The sequence below is a fragment of the Spermophilus citellus genome, assembly GCF_964194105.1.
Source record: "Spermophilus citellus genome assembly, chromosome: 14".
Lineage (NCBI taxonomy): Eukaryota > Metazoa > Chordata > Mammalia > Rodentia > Sciuridae > Spermophilus > Spermophilus citellus.
This window is the reverse complement of record NC_138194.1, coordinates 21,534,959-21,553,668: the sequence shown is the minus strand read 5'-3', so window position 1 is coordinate 21,553,668 and position 18,710 is coordinate 21,534,959. Positions and strand designations below refer to the sequence as shown.

General features: G+C 37.5%; 1 protein-coding gene across 8 annotated transcripts in view; it reads left to right on the top strand.

The window, feature by feature from the left end:
- The window catches only part of PRKDC (protein kinase, DNA-activated, catalytic subunit), a 175,429-nt gene extending 157,624 nt beyond the window's left edge, over positions 1–17,805 (top strand). For 6 of the 8 annotated variants that reach the window (XM_081265647.1, XM_081265646.1, XM_081265643.1 and 3 more), the window contains 9 exons: positions 583–650; positions 1,681–1,901; positions 2,175–2,267; positions 5,470–5,559; positions 5,758–5,829; positions 5,902–6,103; positions 6,672–6,860; positions 7,416–7,555; positions 15,010–17,805. In XM_081265647.1, coding sequence (XP_081121773.1) covers positions 583–650; positions 1,681–1,901; positions 2,175–2,267; positions 5,470–5,559; positions 5,758–5,829; positions 5,902–6,103; positions 6,672–6,860; positions 7,416–7,555; positions 15,010–15,214 — 1,280 coding nt within the window. In that variant the 3' untranslated portion in view covers positions 15,215–17,805. Of the gene's footprint in view, positions 1–582; positions 651–1,388; positions 1,598–1,680; positions 1,902–2,174; positions 2,268–5,469; positions 5,560–5,757; positions 5,830–5,901; positions 6,104–6,671; positions 6,861–7,415; positions 7,556–15,009 lie in introns of those variants that run through there. The other 2 variants (XM_081265645.1, XM_081265650.1) reach the window with 2 other exon arrangements.
- The last annotated feature ends 905 nt before the right edge of the window (positions 17,806–18,710 follow it).

Below are 18,710 nucleotides of genomic sequence, written 5' to 3'. Positions count from 1 at the left end.
GAATTTGCCCGAGCAAAAAAATGTTTTAATCCAATTACTCATATTCTCATTACAGTGAATACGAGGAAAAAAACATTTGGAGATTTTCTTTGCTTTTATTAACAACTGAGCAACTGAGGCTAAGCCTCCTCACTTACCACTGATCTACCTTGAGATAATGCAGAGTTCCAGTTCAGTACACTAATCTTTCTATTTGGAATTTGTCATTTAGAATAGGAGGCTAACTTCCATTAAGAAGTAATAGCATTTTTTTGAAAAGTCCATCTTTGCCAGGCACAGTGGCACATACCTGTAATCCCAACACTTGGGATGCTGAGGCAAGAGGATTGCAAGTTCAAAGCCAGCCTCAGCAGATTAGCGAGGCACTTAGCATCTCAACAAGACCCTGTCTCTAAATAAAACATTAAAAAAGGCTGGGGTTGTGCCTCAGTGGTTAAGCACCCCTGGGTTCAATACCCAGTAACCCCCCCCAAAAAAAAATTTTATCACAGTAGATTGGCATTTTATTATATCAGCAGATACATTTTAAAATACAAAGCTCTGTGACAAGCTATTCTAAGCAGGCTCTGTGATTTGTTTTAGGTCAGTATGATGGCAGGGGAAAGCCACTGCCTGAATACCACGCACGGATCTCTGGGTTTGATGAGCGGGTAAGTGTGAGGGTTTGCAACTCCTGTCACTATGATGAGGACTCTTAGTGCGTGGTTTGTAATTCTTTTTTTAACTATTATTTTTTTAATAGTTGTAGATGGACAGCATGCTTTATTTGTTTAGTTTTTTATGCAGGGCTAAAGATCAAACCCAGTGTCTCACACATGCTAAGCAAGCGCTCTGCCACTGAGTTATGGCCCCAGCCCAGTGGCTTGTAATGAGAATAATGTGTGTGAGAATAACGTGTTTGCCCCACTGAGGAAGGGACAATTAATTTTCCATGCTGTTCTCAAATTGTATGGCGTTTTCTGACTTTTTTCTGAAAACCAGAGGCTCATTTTCTTAATTTCCTCAGTGTTTCAACATCAATTATGTGTAAGGATATAGTAAACTCAAAAGATTTTACTGTATGTGTATCTATTTTTAAATATGTGGAGAATTAACTTATTATAAAAAGTTTCCATGTTGAATATCATTGTTGCAACGGACACCCACAACTCTATGTAATTATTTGTAACCAAGAATATTAGATTTCTGTTGGACAGCATTCGGGCACAAACAGATAACAGAAATATTTCACTGGCCTCTAAAGTCTGCTGGCCCAGGTTTTTTGTTCTTGTCACCTCACCCAGTATTCAGGAGGAGGTTTCTGAGGAATGTATGTAACTTTTCCACTTTTGATGATATGATGGGCCTAGATCATAGATTGTACTTAAAACACTTTTTTTTGCCTTCAGACGTGTGCCTGTAGTCCCAGCAACTTGGGAGACTGAGGCAAGAGGATAATGAGAGCTCACAATTAAAGACCAGCCTGTACAGCACAGTAATATCCCATCTCAAAAAAATAAAATTTCACTCACAAAAACAAAACAAAACAAAAACCTATGAAGGTATTTTTTGCTGGGTGCCCTGGCACATACCTATAGTCCCAGCTACTGGGGAGGCTGAGGTAAGGGTACCTTGACTTTGGGCAGCAATAGTGAAACCTTGTCTCTTTTAAAACAAAACAAAAATCCTTTATTTTTAAAGGTAAAAGTAATGGCTTCTATAAGAAAACCAAAGCGCATCATTATCCGAGGCCATGATGAAAGGGAGTACCCATTCCTTGTAAAAGGTGGTGAGGACCTTCGGCAGGACCAGCGCATTGAGCAGCTCTTCGAAGTCATGAATGTCATCCTCTCCCAGGATTCTGCCTGCAGTCAGAGAAACATGCAGTTAAGAACATACCGTGTGGTGCCCATGACCTCCAGGTGCGGCCCAAGCACATGTAGGATTCTGCCCTGGGCTGGGTTCTTGTGTCTGTTCAGAGGTGGGTGTGGGGGTGGCAGACAGGTTGGTCTCTTGAACCCCACAGACAGAGCACTAGACTGCACTTAAACACTTGCTGACCTCTGTAGGGAAAGTAAGTTCAGAATGAATGTAAGGAATCTGTTTTTGCTTTGATTCTCCACGCATTTTTTTCTAGGGCAGGAAGAGCAATTCAGGTTTGCATTTATTTACAAACTTTTCATTTTCCTTTTCAGATTAGGATTAATTGAATGGATTGAAAATACATTTACCTTGAAGGACTTTCTTTTGAATAACATGTCACAAGAGGAGAAAATGGCTTATTTGAGGTAGTATGAAGCCGACTGCTCCTTCTTTAGTGCTACCTGCCCCCCAGACTGCTTTTACTCAAACAGTCCTTTCTTCCTTAGTAGTATGGTTTCAAGTGTAGTTTCCTCTACCTCTTGTTCCCCTTGTAATTGGTGCTGCTATATCCCTACCCTTACTCTGCCTATGACTGGGTGAATAAGCTAGATTGAGTACAAGATATTAAATGATAATTGTATTATTTTACCACAGCCCCCCCCTTTTTTTTTTAAGTATTAGCTTTAGGGGGAAAAATTTTTTTTGTGGTACTGGGAATTGAACATAGGGGTGCCGTATCACTGAGCTACATACTCAACCTTCCCTCTCTTTTTTTCAAATGTTTATTTTGGCCTCAAACTTGTGATACTCCTATCTCAGCCTCCTGAATATCTGGGATTACAGTTGTGTACTTTTTAACAAAGAAAAATCTGGAAAGAAATAAAATGAATAAATAAAATCAACAGCTAACACTTATTTTCTGTGTACTAGGCAGGCACTAGTCTCAGTTCCTAATGTATGTGAACTCATTTATTTCTCAACACTCTACAAGGTGAGTATTATCACTTCTGTACAGATGAGAAAGTTGAGGTCCAGAGAGGTTAAATAACTCATCCTTAGTCATCCAGCCTGTAAGTGGTCTAGCTGGAATTATTCCTGATTTATTCTGTATCATAATATGTATGCTTTTACTTTTTCTTTAGCCTTTTACTTGTTTTCTAATTATTTTGCAACAAACTTATATTTTCTAATCAGAAGGTTTTAAAACTTTTGTTTCTATAAAGGAAAATAAGGACAACATGGTGAAAGATATGCTATAGGTAGAATTGGCAGGTTTTGGTGACAAGCTGTGGGATAAAGAGGAAATGGCTAAGAATGGCTGCAAGGCCTATTTCTCTTCATTGTGTTATAATTCTTTCCTGAATGTAATTAAACAGGTGCAATATTTTTTATCAGTCAGTTTCTAACACACATAAAATTAAGCATATTTTCATCAAACTCACATTCCCATAGTAAATAGGTCATCATTTGCCAACTTTTTTTTTTTCTTCCTTCGATGCTAGAGATTGAACCCTACCACCTCTTGATCCCACACATTTGAATTTTTTGCCTAGAATCGCTTCTCCTTTCTTTGGAAGACAGGAAAGCTGACGAACACTGCTTCCTGCCGTCAGAAATTCTTGGTCTCTGGCCAGGCTTGGTGGGACATACCTACATCTCAGGAAACAGAGGTTGAAGGATCTCAAGTTTGAGGCCAGCCTGGGTAATTTGGAAACTCTGTTTCAGAATTAATAAAAGGAGTGGAGACGTAGCTCACTGGTAAGGTAGCCCTGGGTTTGATCCTATACCACCAAAAAAAAAAAAAAAAGAAGAAGAAGAAGAAGAAGAAGAAGAAAGGAATTCTAGGTCTCAGTCTGGCACTGAAGTCCTGACTCCCAGTATTGTGAACTCCAGACTTACCCTTCCTGTGCTTTCCAGTCTCCTTTGGTGAGATGGGGTAGTTCAGTGGAATAGCAGACAGTGAACGTGGGTATCAGTGAGTTCAAAGTATTTTCACATAAGGATGGTATAAATTTACTTCTGACTACCTTTTTTTTTTTTCTTTTTTGTACTGGGGATTGAACTCAGGGGCACTCAACCACTGAGCCACATCTCCAGCCCTATTTTATATCTTAGTTAGAGACAAGGTCTCACTGAGTTGCTTAGCATCTTGCTAAGTTGCTGAGACTGGCTGTGAACTCAGGATCTTCCTGCTTCAGCCTCCTGAGCCACTGGGATGACAGGTGTGCCTCACCGTGCCCAGCTTCTGACTACCTTTTTTTTAAAAGGCAATTCCAACATCCTATTATTAAGTTATTGATGTTTGTTACTAGGAATTGGAATCCAGGGTATCGGGCATACTAGGGAAGCACGCTATCTTTGAACCCTTTTTATTTTATTTGAGATAGGGTCTCACTAAATTTCCCAGGTTTGTGGTCCTCCTGCCTTAGCTTGAGTAACTTACAGGCATATACTGGCTGCTATTTTTGTCTTGATAAGCATATTCCAGGGGGGGAGTTAATTTTTTTTTTTTTTTTTGTAGTTGTAGATGGACAGAATGCCTTTATTTTGTTTTTATTTTTATGTGGTGCTGAGGATCGAACCCAATGCTTCACTCATGCTAGGCAAGTGCTCTGCCACTGAACCATAGCCCCAGCCCCATATTGCAGTTTTCAACCTAAAGATTTTCATGTCTTTTAAAACTAGGAGAAGAGCCAGGCATAGTGGCACATACCTGTAATTCCAGTGACTTAGGCTAAGGCAGAAGGATCATAGGTTCAAAGCTAGCCTGGGCAACTTAGCAAGACCCTGTCTTAAAATAAGAAAATAAAGAAAAGGGCTGGTTCGGAGTTTAGTAGTAAAGTGCACCTGGGTTCCATCCCAGTACCACAGGATGTGGGGTGAGGGTAGCTAGGAGAAGAAAGCCAGCACAGTGGCTCCACCTATCGTCCCAGCTATTGGGGACTGAGCAGGAGGCTTGTTTCAGCCCAGGATTTTGAGCCCAACTAGTAAGACTGTCTCAAAAGAGAGAATATATGAGGAGAGGATTTAGGTTAAAGGGGAGTAGTCTATTTGTGAATTTAACTTTGTAGTAAAAGTTCAGGCAGAAAACAGATGCAATAAATTTCCCACTTCATACAGAGAATAAGATAAGCTAAACTTTAAGTGTTTGTGTCGAGGAGGCCCATGATTCTAAAACTCTGATAGGAAATTTCTTGGGTTTCTTTGGAGTAATTAAAAATGAATAATGGCATATTGAAAGTCTAGATCCACAGTAAAATGGGTTTGATGTTAATATAATATTAAGTATGATTGCCAGGTGTGGTGGTGCATGCCTGTAATCCCAGCAACTTGGGAGGCTGGGTCAGGAAGATCATAATTTTGAGGCCAGCCTCAGCAACTTAGCAAGACCTATCTCAAAATAAAAATTTGAAAAGGAATGGGGATGTGTAGCTCAGTGGTAGAGCATGCCTGCCTTCCATCCCTAATCATAAAACTAAAATAATAAGTAAATGTGATTAAAAGTCACCTTTACTTTTTTTCCTCCCTCTTCCCTATTTTTTAATGAATTCTTGGTGATTTGTGCCTTTGAAATCATGTTATGCTAAAAATCTCCCTGATTCCAATTCCCTTTTTCGTACTTGTTAGTGATTCCAAAGCACCAGTGATGGAATATAAAGACTGGCTTAAGAAAATGTCCGGAAAACATGATGCTGGAGCATATGCGCTAATGTATAAGTGAGTTCTGTTTTGATTTTCTTTTGTATCATCTAGTTCTTCTCAAAGTTGCATATTTACTTTTTGTCCTTAGAAAGTTTTGCTTTAGATCATCAAAATCTAGTTATTTGATTTTTAAGCTTCAGTATAAACAAAACTTTAAATTTCAAGTCATGAAAAATTGGTTCTAATAAGACTTTCACCATTATTAAATCATAGGAGAGCCAACCGTACAGAAACAGTCATGGCTTTCAGAAAAAGAGAAAGTAAAGTACCTGCCAATCTCTTAAAGTAAGTGTACTTGTGATTTCATGAACACTGTAGTGCAAAACAAAGATCACACCGGGCTCTTCTCTGTCCCAGGAGGGCCTTCATGAAGATGAGCACAGGCCCCGAGGCCTTCCTGGCACTTCGCTCCCACTTTGCCAGCTCCCATGCTCTGCTGTGTGTCAGCCACTGGCTTCTCGGGATTGGAGACAGACACCTGAACAATTTCTTGATAACGATGGAGACAGGCAGCATGATTGGAATTGACTTTGGACATGCATTTGGATCAGCTACCCAGGTGTGTTCGCTTATCTTGTTGGCTAGTTTAGAATCCATGTAATTTAGCAACACCTCAAGAAGTAGATAGTTTAAAGAAGAACTGGCTTGTTGGGTTGGTTCTGTCATGATAGTTAAATCTGACATTTTTGAAGTAATATATAATCTCATCCTAGCTTCAGGCTTGTTTAGGCAGGTCATAGGAAATGTGATCAGAGACAGGAGCAAAATGCATTCCTGTTTAGGACGACTCTATAGAAGTTTTATGAAGATCTATAATCAAAATGTCTTGCGCAAAATGTGATACGGATCTTTTCTCTGCCACTAGCCTCTGAGAGTTGGTGATGACACTCATAAATCTCTGTGGGCTATATGTTGCTCCACACAGACTCTGGCTTTGTGAGCGTGGTTTGAGCTGAGTGGATTACCATTGGGCCCAGGAATTCATGTGGGTAGCTTATTTCAAGAAAAGAGGAGTTTGTAGTCATACTAAAAGCAAATAAACTGAGAAGACATTTCATTAATGTTTGTTATTTTGAGATATCTAGTTCATATATTCTGCATTTTGCATGTCTTTTTTTTTTCTCTAGTTTCTGCCAGTCCCTGAGTTGGTGCCTTTCCGTCTAACCCGCCAATTTATCAATCTGCTGTTACCAATGAAAGAAATGGGCCTCATGTACAGTGTCATGATACATGCCCTGAGGGCCTTCTGTGCAGAGGCAGACCTGCTTATTAACACCATGGATGTGTTTGTAAGAGAGCCCTCCTTTGATTGGAAGGTAGGTTTAGTTTTATATGTGCTTTTTCCTTTTATTAGTGTCACAGTATGTGACATGGTGTCTGTTTTATGGTGAAAATGTATCAAGTTGTGTTTGCTAAAGTATATATGTTATTTTGTACTGCATTTCTCAAAATTAACATTTGGGGCCATTCAGCCAGTAAACTAGATAAGAGGCAAAATCCTTACTTGGAGAAAACTGTTGCTTAAATTGAGTTTATTTCCTACTGGGTGTGAGATTATAGACCCATTGGTGATGGTGGGTCCAGTTTCTCTCTGGCACCACTTTTAATTTTAAAAATTGTTCCATGTGAAGCTTTCATGGATCATGAAGTCAGATAGTGCTATCTTAACCTCAGTGGTTATCCAGGACATAGCCCCAGAAGAATGAAGCCTGCACCTCAAGTCACTAAAATGTATGCTACTGTTAAAATGTTATAGGTTCCCAGTTACACTTGTGAAGTTCATTACTGATTTAATGTTATAGCAGAGAAATATATACTGTTCTATATCCTATATACCGTTATAGCAGAGAAATCATGTTCTTTTTCTTCAGAATTTTGAACAAAAAATGCTGAAAAAAGGAGGATCATGGATTCAAGAAATAAATATAACTAAAAAAAATTGGTATCCTCAGCAGAAGATATATTATGCTAAGAGAAAGTTAGCAGGTGCCAATCCTGCGGTTATTACTTGGTAAGATTGTTTTTGGGGGGAGACGGGTGAATACCAATATATTACCATTTCTTAAAGAATCATTGTAGGTACAAAGTGCCAAGCACTTTAGGCCTTTGGGAGTAGTGTGACTATCCTCACTTTATAAATGAGGAAAGCCAGATTGGAGAGGTAACTCCTCCAAAGCCAGGAGAGGCCTGTGGCTCAAACCTGTGTGCCTGAGCCTGTTCTCTGCACAGTCTTTGGGTTTCAGGTTAGTGCCTGGAATAGCCTCTATCAATATGAGGACCAGAAGGCATATTCTTAGATGGTGCCAGAAGAGAGATTTGGGGTTTAAATTTGCTTTTGTCCTTTTTTGGAGCATTGAACCCATTTGGCCCTGATGGGCACAGCACCTAGGTAGGTTGGCTCTTAAATTTTTTTCTTAACTAAGGTCTAAAGCAAATAATATTTATAGAGATTATTTCTAGGAAATGAAATTAAACTTCACAATTAAATAGAGGTAAATGGCAGTCTGTGGTCAGTTTCTTGTTTTGCTTTGTTTATTGATTTTGTGGTACTGGGGTTGAACCCAAAGGCATTCTACCACAGAACTATGTCCTAGCCCTTTTTATTTTTTACTTTGAGGCAGGGACTTCCTGAGTTGCCCAAGCTGGCCTCAAACTTGAAATCCTCCTGCCTCAGCCTCCCAAGTAGCTGAGATTATAGGTGTGTGCCACCACAACTGGTTTAACATTTTGTTTTGTTTTGTTTGTTAATTAATTTATTTTAATTAGGTATATCTGACAGCAGAATGCATTTTGATTCATTGTACATAACTGCACCATAACTTAACATTTCTCTGGTTGTACACCATGTAGCATCACATCATATGTGCAGTCATACGTCTACCTAGGGTAATGATGTCCATCTCATTCCACCATCTTTCCTGCCCCCTTGCATCCTCCCTACCCTCTCTCCCCTTTGCCCAAAGTTCCTCCATTTTTCCCATGCCTCCCTGCTCCCCATTATGGATCAGCATCCACTTATCAGAGAGAACATTCGGCCTTGGTTTTTTTGGGATTGGCTTACTTTGCTTAGCATGATATTCTCCAACTCCATTCGTTTATCTGCAAATATCATAATTTTATTCTCTTTTAATGCTGAATAGGATTCTGTTGTGTATATATACCACAGTTTCTTTATTTATTCATCTGTTGAAGAGTATCTACGTTGCTTCCACGGTTTAGCTATTGTGAATAGAGCTGTTATGAAGATTGATGTAGCTGCATTACTATAGTATGCTGATTTTAAGTCCTTTGGGTATAGACCGAGGTGTGGGATAGCTGGGTCAAATGGTGGTTCCATTCCAAGTTTTTAAAGGACTCTCTATACTACTTTCCATAGTAGTTGCACCAATTTGCAGTCCCACCAGCAATGTACGAGTTTACCTCTTTCCCCACATCCTTACCAACACTTATTTTTGTTTGTATTCTTGATAGCTGCCATTCTGATTAGAGTGAAATAAAATCTTAGTTTTGATTTGCCTTTCTCTAATTACTAGAGATGTTGAATTTTTTTTTTTCATATTTGTTGATCTAAAGTATACTTTCTTCTGAGAAGGGTCTGTTCAGCTCCCTAGTCCGTTTATTGATTGGGTAGTTTGTTTCTTTTGGTGTCAAGTTTTTTGAGTTCTTAATATATCCTGGAGATTAGTGCTGTATCTGAGATGTGTATGGCAAAAATCTGCTCCCAAAATGTAGGCTCTCTGTTCATCTCATTGATTGTTTCTTTTGCTGAGAAGAAGCTTTTCAGTTTGAGTCCATCCCATTTATTAATTCCTGATTTTATTTCTTGTGCTTTAGGAGTCTAGTTAAGGAACTCAGGAACTAATCTGATATGTTAAAAGATTTGGGCATACTTTTTCCTCTATTAAGCGCAGGGTCTCTGAACTAATTCCTAGGTCCTTGATCCATTTTGAGTTGAGTTTTCTGCATGGAGAGAGAGGGGTTTAGTTTTATTTTGCTGCATATGGATTTCCAGTTCTCCCAGCGTCATTTATTGAAGAGGCTGTCTGTTCTCGACTGTATGTCTTTGGTGCCTTTGTTTAATATGCAATAACTGTATTTATGTGGGTTTGTCTCTGTGTCTTCTATTCTGTACCATTAGTCTATATGTCTATTTTTGTGCCAATACCATGCCGTTTTTGTCACTGTAACTTTGTAGCATAGTTTAAGGTCTGGTATTGTGATGCCTTCTGCTTTACTCTTCTTGCTAAGGATTCCTTTGGCTATTCTGGGTCTCTTACTTTTCCAAATGAATTTCATGATTGCTTTTTTCTATTTCTGTAAGGAATGGTGTTGGAATTTTAATTGCAATCACATTGAATCTGTATAGCACTTTGGGTAGCATGGCCATGTCCACAGTGTTAATTCTGCCTAACCTAGCACACGGGAGATCTTTCCATCTTCTAAGATCTTCTTCAATTTCTTTCGTTAGTGTTCTCAGTTTTCATTGTAGAGTTCTTTTGCTTCTTTTGTTAGTTAGTTCCCAAGTTGTTGTTGTTGTTGTTTTGAGGCTATTGTGATGGGGTAGTTTTCCTAATTTGTCTTTCAAAGGATTCATCACTGATGTATAGAAATGCATTCGATTTATGGGTATTGATTTTATATCCTGCTACTTTGCTGAATTCATTAATTAATTCTCCTCTAAGTGTAGAATCATGTCGTCATCAAATAATGATAGATTGAGTTCTTTTCCTGACCATATCCCTTTAATTTCTTTCGTCTAATTGCTCTGATTAGAGTTTCAAGGACTATGTTGAATAGAAGTGGTGACAGAGGGCATCCCTGTCTTGTTCCAGTTTTTAGAGGGAATGCCTTCAATTTTTCTCCATTTAGAATAATATTGGCCTTGGGCTTAGCATAGATAGCTTTTATAATGTTGAGGTATGTTCGTAGTGCCCTAGTTTTTCTCATGTTTTGAACATGAAAGGGTGCTTTATTTTGTCATGCTTTCTCTGCATCAGTTGATACAATCATATGATTCTTATCTTTAATTCTATTGATGTGATGAGTTATATGTTGAACCAACCTTGCCTCCCTGGAATGAACCCCTCTTGATCATGATGCAATATTTTTAATATGTTTTTGTATGCAGTTTGCCAGAATTTTTTGCATAAATGTTCATAAGGGATATTGGTTTTAATTTTTTTTTTCCTTGATATGCCTCTGCCTGGTTTTGGAATTGGCTCCCTTTAGTATTCTCTAAAAAAAACAAAGGGTTCCTTTCCTTTTCTATTTCATGGAATAACTTGAGGAGTATTGGTATTAATTCTTCTTTGTAGGTTTTGTAGAACTCAGCTGTGAATCTGTCTGGTCCTGGGCTATTCTTGGTTGTTAGGCTTTTGATGGCATCTTCTATTTCCTTGCTTGAAATTGATATATCTAGGGGCTGGGGCTGTGGCTCAGTGGTAGAGCACTCATCTAGCATGTGCGAGGCCCTGGGTTCGATCCTCAGCACCACATAAAAATAAATAAACAAAATAAAGGTAATGTGTCCAACTACTTCTAAAAAATAAATATTAAAAAAATTGATCTGTTTAAATTGTGTATGTCCTCTTGACTCAGTTTGGGTTGATCAGATGCTTCTATAAATTTGTTGGTGTCTTCGAGATTTTCTGTTTTACTGGAGTATAAATTTTCAAAATAGTTTCTCATTGTTTTCTGTATTTTAATAGTGTCTTTCATGATATTTCCTTTTTCATCACAAATTTTAGTAATTTGAATTTTCTCCCTCCTTGTTTTCATTAGAGTGGCTAAGGGTTTGTCAGTATATTCAAAGAACTAGCTTTTTGTTTTGTCAGTTTTTTGAATTGTTTCTTTAGTTTCAGTGTTATTGATTTCTGCCCTGATTTCAATTATTTCCTGTTTTCTGCTGCTTTTGGTATTGGTTTGTTCTTCTTTTTCTAGGGCTTTGAGCTGTAATGTCAGATCATTTATTTGTTGACTTTTTCTTCTTTTAATGAATGAACTCCATGCAATGAACTTTCCTTTTATTAGCACTGCCTTCATAGTATCCCAGAGATTTTGATACGTTGTATTGGAGTTCTCATTTACTTCTAAGAATTTTTTTTAAAACCTTCCCCCTGATGTCTTCTGTTATCCATGTGTCATTCAGTAGCATACTGTTTAGTCTCCAGGTGTTGGAGTAGCTTCTCTTTTTAATTTTATCATTGATTTCTAATTTCATTCCATTATGGTCTGATAGAATGTAGGATAGTATCTCTATTTTTTTGTATTTGCTAAGACTTGCTTTGTGGCATAACATATGGTCTGTTTTGGAGAAGAATCCATGTGCTCTTGAGAAAAAAGCGTATTCTCTCATTGATGGATGGATATTCTGTATATGTCTGTTAAAGTGCAAATTATAGTGGTAGCATGCTCACCTAGCGTGCGTGAGGCACTGGGTTCGATTCTCGGCACCACATAAAAATAAAATAAAGATATTGTGTCCACCTAAAACTGAAAAATAAATATATTTTAAAAAGTGCAAATTATTGATTGTATTATTGAGTTCTATAGTTTTTTTGTTTAGTTTTTGTTTGGAAGATCTATCTGGTGGTGAGAGAGGTGTATTTAAGTCACCCAGTATTATTGTGTTGTGGTCTATTTGGTTCTTGTATTTAAGGAGAGTTTGTTTGACATAAATAGATGCCCCATTGTTTGGGGCATAGATATTTATGATTGTTATGTCTTGTTGATGTATGAATCCCTTTAGCAGTATGAAATGTCCTCCTTTATCCCTTTTTGCTAGCTTTGATTTGAAGTCCACTTTATCTGATATGATGATGGAAACCCCTGCTTATATACATGGTCCATGTGAGTGGTACATTTTTTCCCACCCTTTCACCTTCAGTCTGTGGATGTCTTTTCCTGGGAGATGAGTCTCTTGAAGGCAGCATATTGTTGGGTCTTTTATTAAAATCCAGTCTGTCAGTCTGTATCTTTTAATTGATGAGTTTAGGCTATTAATATTCATATTCAGGGTTATTATTGAAATATGATTTGTATTCCAGGACATTTTGGTTTATTTTTGGTTTTCAACTTGGTTTCTCCTTTGATTGGCCTTTCCTTTAGTGTAGTTCCTCCCCTTGCTGATTTTCGTTGTTGTTTTTCATTTCCTCCTCCTGGAATATTTTGCAGCAGATGCTCTGTAGTGCAGGCTGGCTGGCTGGCTTTCTTTCTTTCTTTCTAATATATATATATATATATATATATATATATATATTTTAGTTATAGGTGGACACAATATCTTCATTTTTATGTGGTGCTGAAGATCAAACCCAGTGCCTCTGGCATGCGAAGGGAGCGCTCTGCCTCTGAGCCACAACCCTAGCCCAGTGCAGGCTTTCTTGTTGTAAGTTATTTCAACTTTTGTTTATCATGAAAGATTTTTATTTTGTCATCAAATCTGAAGCTTAATTTGGCTGGATATAAGATTCTTGGTTGGCCTACATTTTCTTTCAGAGTTTGGTATATGTTATTCCAGTCTCCTTGATTTGAGGGTCTGGGTTAAAAAAATCTGCTGAGATCCGAATTGCTCTCCCCCTATATGTGATCCGATTCCTCTCTCTTGCAGCCTTTAAGATTCTCTCCTTATTCTGTATGCTAGGCATTGTCAGTATAATGTGCCTTGGTGTAGATCTGTTGTAATTTTGTATATTTGGTGTTCTGTAAGCCTCTTGTATTTGATTTTCCAATTCTTTCTTCATGTTTGGGAAATTTTCTGAAATTATCTCATTGAAGAGATTGTGCATTCCTTTGGTTAGAATCTCTGTGCCTTCCTCTATCCCATTAACTCTTAGATTTGGTCTTTTGATGTTGTCCCATAATTCTTGGATGTTCTGTTCATAGTTTCTTACCATCTTCACTGCATGGTCAACTTTATTTTCCAGATTGTATACTTTGTCTTCATTGTCTGACGTTCTGTCTTCCAAGTGATCTAGTCTGTTTGTGATGCCTTCTATTGAGTTTTTCATTTGGTTTATTGTTTCCTTCATTTCAAGGATTATTTGGGGGTTTTTGTTGGTCTGCTTGTTTTGTTTTGGTACTAATGATTGAACCCAGGGTGCTTTACCCACTGGGTTACATCTCTTACCCTTTTTGTTTTTTATTTTGAGACCAGGTCTTGTTAAATTGCTGAAGCTAGCTTTTAACTTGCTATTCTTCTACCTCATCCTCCTAAATCACTGGGATTACAGGTATGTGCCATCATACCTGGTTCAACATGTTGAACAGATGACAAGTAGTCTTTCCAGCAGGTGGTACTGGCAAAAGAGTGAAGTTCGATCCCTGTTTCATACAATCTACAAAAATAACTCAGAGTAGATCAAAGACCTCAGTGTAAGAGTCAACGATATAAAATGCTTAGAGAAAACATGGGTCAGTGTTCATTACCTTGCCAGGCCAGGTGGCACACGTCTGTAATCCCAGTGGCTCAGGAGAGTGAGACAGGAAGACTGAGAGTTCAAAGCCAGCCTCAGCAAAAGCAAGGTGCTAAGCCACTCAGACACTGTCTCTAAATAAAATACAAAATAGGGCTGGGGATATGGCTCAAGTGTCCCTGAGTTTAATCCCTGGTACTCACCCCCCAAAATTGTTTTTTCATGATCTTAATTTGACTGACATTTAACATGTTAGGTATGACACCAAAAGCACTTCATCAACATTCAGAACTTTGTGCTTCAGATGTTACTATCAAGAAAGTGAGACGAGGGCCGGTGAGACAGAGTAGTGTTAAGCACTTAACTTGGCATGGCACAACCCTCTGGGTTAATTATCAGCTCAGCAAAAAGAAAAAAAATCCCTAAAATGACAGTCCACAGAATGGGAGAAAATACTTTTAAGTCATTTATTGACAAAGGATTTATATCTAATATCCATTTAAAACTCCTCAAACCCAATAATAAAAAGACAAATAGCCCAATTTTAAAATGGCCGAAGGAATCAAACAGACATTTCTCTCCAGATAATGTACTATGAAAAACTGTTCAGCATAACTAGTCATCAGGGAAATGCAAATGAGATACTACTTCATACCCACTAAGGTGGTTATAAAACGGTATGTAACAGGTTTGGGTAAGAATGTACAGAAACTGGAATCTCATACACTGCTAGTGGGAGAGGGAAATGGTGCTTTTGCTGTGGGAAACAGTCTGAGCTAATTGGAAAGTTAAAGAGAGTATTTATTTGACCCAGCAATTCTCTCTATCCAGGAGAAAAGACAGTGTGATTGTACAAAAACTTGCAAACGAATTATAATAGTGACATTATTTATGTTTTATTTCCCTGCAAATCCAACCTTTGACTTCAAGGTTATGAGGATAGAAAAAAAATTTGTAAGTGATGAGAAAATGTTTGGGTGGGATAGCTAGGAATGCAAGCAACAAAGGAAAAACAATCTGTGTTTTCATATTTGTTTAATCTTTTTTCCAGTGATGAGTTACTTCTGGGCCATGAGAAGTTTCCTGCCTTTGGGGATTACACAGCTGTAGCTCGGGGAAGCAAAGATCACAACATTCGTGCCCGAGAGCCAGACAGTGGCCTTTCGGAAGAGACTCAAGTGAAATGCTTGATTGACCAGGCAACAGACCCTAATATCCTTGGCAGAACTTGGGAAGGATGGGAGCCCTGGATGTGATATCTGTTGACGTTTGCAGCTATAAAGCATTCAATTGTTTAAAGAATCTCCTAAACTTTCTCTCGTTTTTAATTTTAATTTTTAGTTGTTCTTTTTAATTATACATGATAGTAGAATGTATTTTGATATATCATACCTTCATGGAGTAAAACTTCCCATTTTTGTGGTTGTATATGATGTAGATTTACACTGGTCATAAGAATCTCCTAAACTTTCAGGGACAGCAATCAGTGAGCTGATTTTGCTAAAGCACTAAAGAAAGAAACTTATTCAATAATGCAGTTTTTTTTTTTAATAATGGAAGTTTTGTAGCATGAGTTTCAATCAAGATCATGATGAGTAAATTAATAGTGATATGAATGAGAGATTATATTAGGGTTGTAATAGACTTATAATTTAAAATATATATCTAGGCTCATGAAAGTATTAAGAACATAGCAAGCTAGCCAGGTGTGGTGATGCACACCTGAAATCCCAGGTACCTAAGAGGCTGAGGCAGGAGAATCTGTAATTCAAGGCTAACATGGTCAACTTAGTAAGACCCTATCTCAAAAAATAAAAAAGGATGCCTCACATGCACAAGGCCCTGGGTTCTATCCCCAGCACCACGAATAAATATTTACATAAATAAATAAAAAGGGCTAGAGGTATTGCTCAATGGTAGAATGCCCCTGGGTCCAATTCCCAGAACACCCCCCTGTGTGTGCATGAGCACAGGCATGCACACACACACAGCAAGTTAAATAAACCTCAATCTCAATATGTAAGTAAGAACATACCATGAACATTTTCATTGCTTGTGGTACATTGGAAATAGTATGCAAAAGACTTCATCACTATGATTTTGTGAGAATGAAACCAATAATATAGTCAGTGGGATGCTATGTTGTATAAGCAGTTTAGGAATACAAATGACAAGTAAAGCTATAATCATGGAATATTAGATTTATAAATGTCTGCATTTGATATTGTTAAGATCTTTTTTAGGTTATTTATTTTATTCTCTCCTAGTTATGAAATATGGTAGATATTATCTCTGGAAGAGGAAGTATTAGCAGGGTGAAAACCTTGGTCTTAGTATTCACTTTTGCCACTTGCATACACACCTGGGAAGATAGATGTGCTTTGTGTCCCAGGCTCAAGAAACTTTAGAAATCTCAACTGTGGATATAAGGAAGAAAAAAGAGAAATCTATTTAAAATGATTTCCTATTTGGAGGGGAAAAGTGTACGTTCATTTTGAATTATGGAAGTGACTTTCTTCCCATCTGTCGATCTGTGTCTTCCTCCAGGCCTCTATACCCCCATCTGATTTTAAGATCAGCTTTCAGCTTCATCTTGTTGGGTTTTGTCTTCATTTATATTTGGGAACTCTTGAATGCTTTTGAGAAACAACAATTTTAAGATTATGTCTAGTCTGGGAGTGAAGCTTAGTAGTAAAGTAGCGTGTCTACTAACATGCATGAGGCCTGGGTTTGATCTCCAACATTGTAAAAAAAATAAAATAAAATATGTAGTGAAGTTTTTTGTTTTTCCAAAGGGAAAACATAACCTTTTATGCAGTTTTAAAAGAAAAAATATTCATCTTAGGAGATTATTCATTATATTACTTACCAAGCTTATTCTGATAGTACATGTTGAACATACTATGGCATTAAAAATAAAACATTTATGTCCTCAATAAATGGCATCTATTGAACCAATGGAATTCCATCTTTAAGGATGAAATAGTGGATTATACATGTGAAAATTCAGTGCACATAACTGAGGAAATATTTTTTGTTACAGCACAGAAACAATTAACACAAGCCTACTAAGCTGATTATCTTGTTTTCCCACCTATCCCTGCAACAATTAATTAATTATAATTTGCACTTGAGACCTGATAATATGAGCTGTATTCATTAATATAACTCCAGAATATTTTGTATGTGTGTAATCATCTATGTTATTTGGAAACCCTATTTTTTAGTGTCTACTTTTCATAGCAATAAAAGTGGGACTATTAACAAGTTTACTGGGTCCAGTCTCAAAGCCATCTTCTGAAGTGTTCGTTATAACTCATCAAAGCAGAATAAAAAGAAACTTACTGCACAGAGCATTCAGAAGACATCTGTTCAGTTAATCTAGATGATCAGTTGTCCTCATTACACACTTATGAACTGCACATTTGACCTATAACTTATGCCCAAACTTTACCCTGTGATTCGTGCCAAATAAGGATATTTGGTTTGAAAACCAAAAATAAAAGACTTCTACAGATTAAAAGGAAATATGCATATTAAAAATTATTTTATTAACCATGTAACTAAATATTAAGTATTTTAATTTTTTTAAAGGTAGAAACCACGTACATTTTTCACACTGTTCAAAGACATGCAGAGTATTTGTCCCAAAAAGTAGGGCAGCTTGAGCCCTTTTCCTTCACCTCTTCAATGTGAGAAGTTCAGCAATGGCTCCAGCATGCTCCCATCATCCCTCTGCTGAGGAAGGTAGGAAAGCAGGAGTCGGTGAGGCTTTACTCAGACATAAGTCACTTCAAGTTATCCTGTGTACTGTTGGACTTGTATATATTTGTATTCATGTTTATTAATTTAATAAAGCTGTTTTCTAAAGCTTTGTAAATATATGAATGGTATTTTTTATAAATGGATTCTGACATTATTCTCAGGTTGCATATGAGAAAGACAATTCTTTCAGTCTCAATTCTTCAATCTCAATTCTTTCAATGTCACTTGTTCCTGTTTCAACTCATTGAAGAAGACTAGAATGGATCGGACTCATGCTCATGAATATTAATTTGAGTGTTTTAGCAGGAAAATAAACGAATTATAGGCTCATTTATGGCAAAAGCACTGCATCTTCATTACCACATCACATGCAAACAACAGTTAAGATTTTAAGCCTTTAAGAACTTCCTAAAAGAAATAAAAATGGCTTCACCAACATACAAAAATTTCTGAAGTACTCTTAGTAAACTAATGACCGGTCACTTCAGCCAAAATGTTTTTTTGAGCTTCAGAACACCATATTAAAATAAAAGCACAACTGGGTGCTATGGTGCACACCTGTAATGCCAATAGCTCAGGGGACTGAAGCAGGAGGGTTGCAGGTTCTAGGCCAGCTTAAGCAATTTAGCAAGGCCCCCAAGCAACTTAGTGAGACCCTGTCTCAAAGCCGGGAGGGGAGGCTTGAGATTTGGCTCAGTGGTAAAGTGATCCTGGGTTAAATTTCCAGTACCTGAGAATGACAAAAGCACAGCAATGGGGGTTGTGCTTTCTATGTTGAGAAGCTAGATAATTTAGTGATTGGCTTTTTTAAAAAAAAAGGCTATTAGACTTTTGATAGGGATTTCATTGAATCTATAAATTACTATGGATACTATTGTCATCTCTTTTTTAAAACTTTTTAAAAATACCTTTATTTATTCATTTATTTGTTTGTTTTTTATGTGGTGCTGAGGATCAAACCCAGGGCCTCGAGTGTGCTAGGCAAAC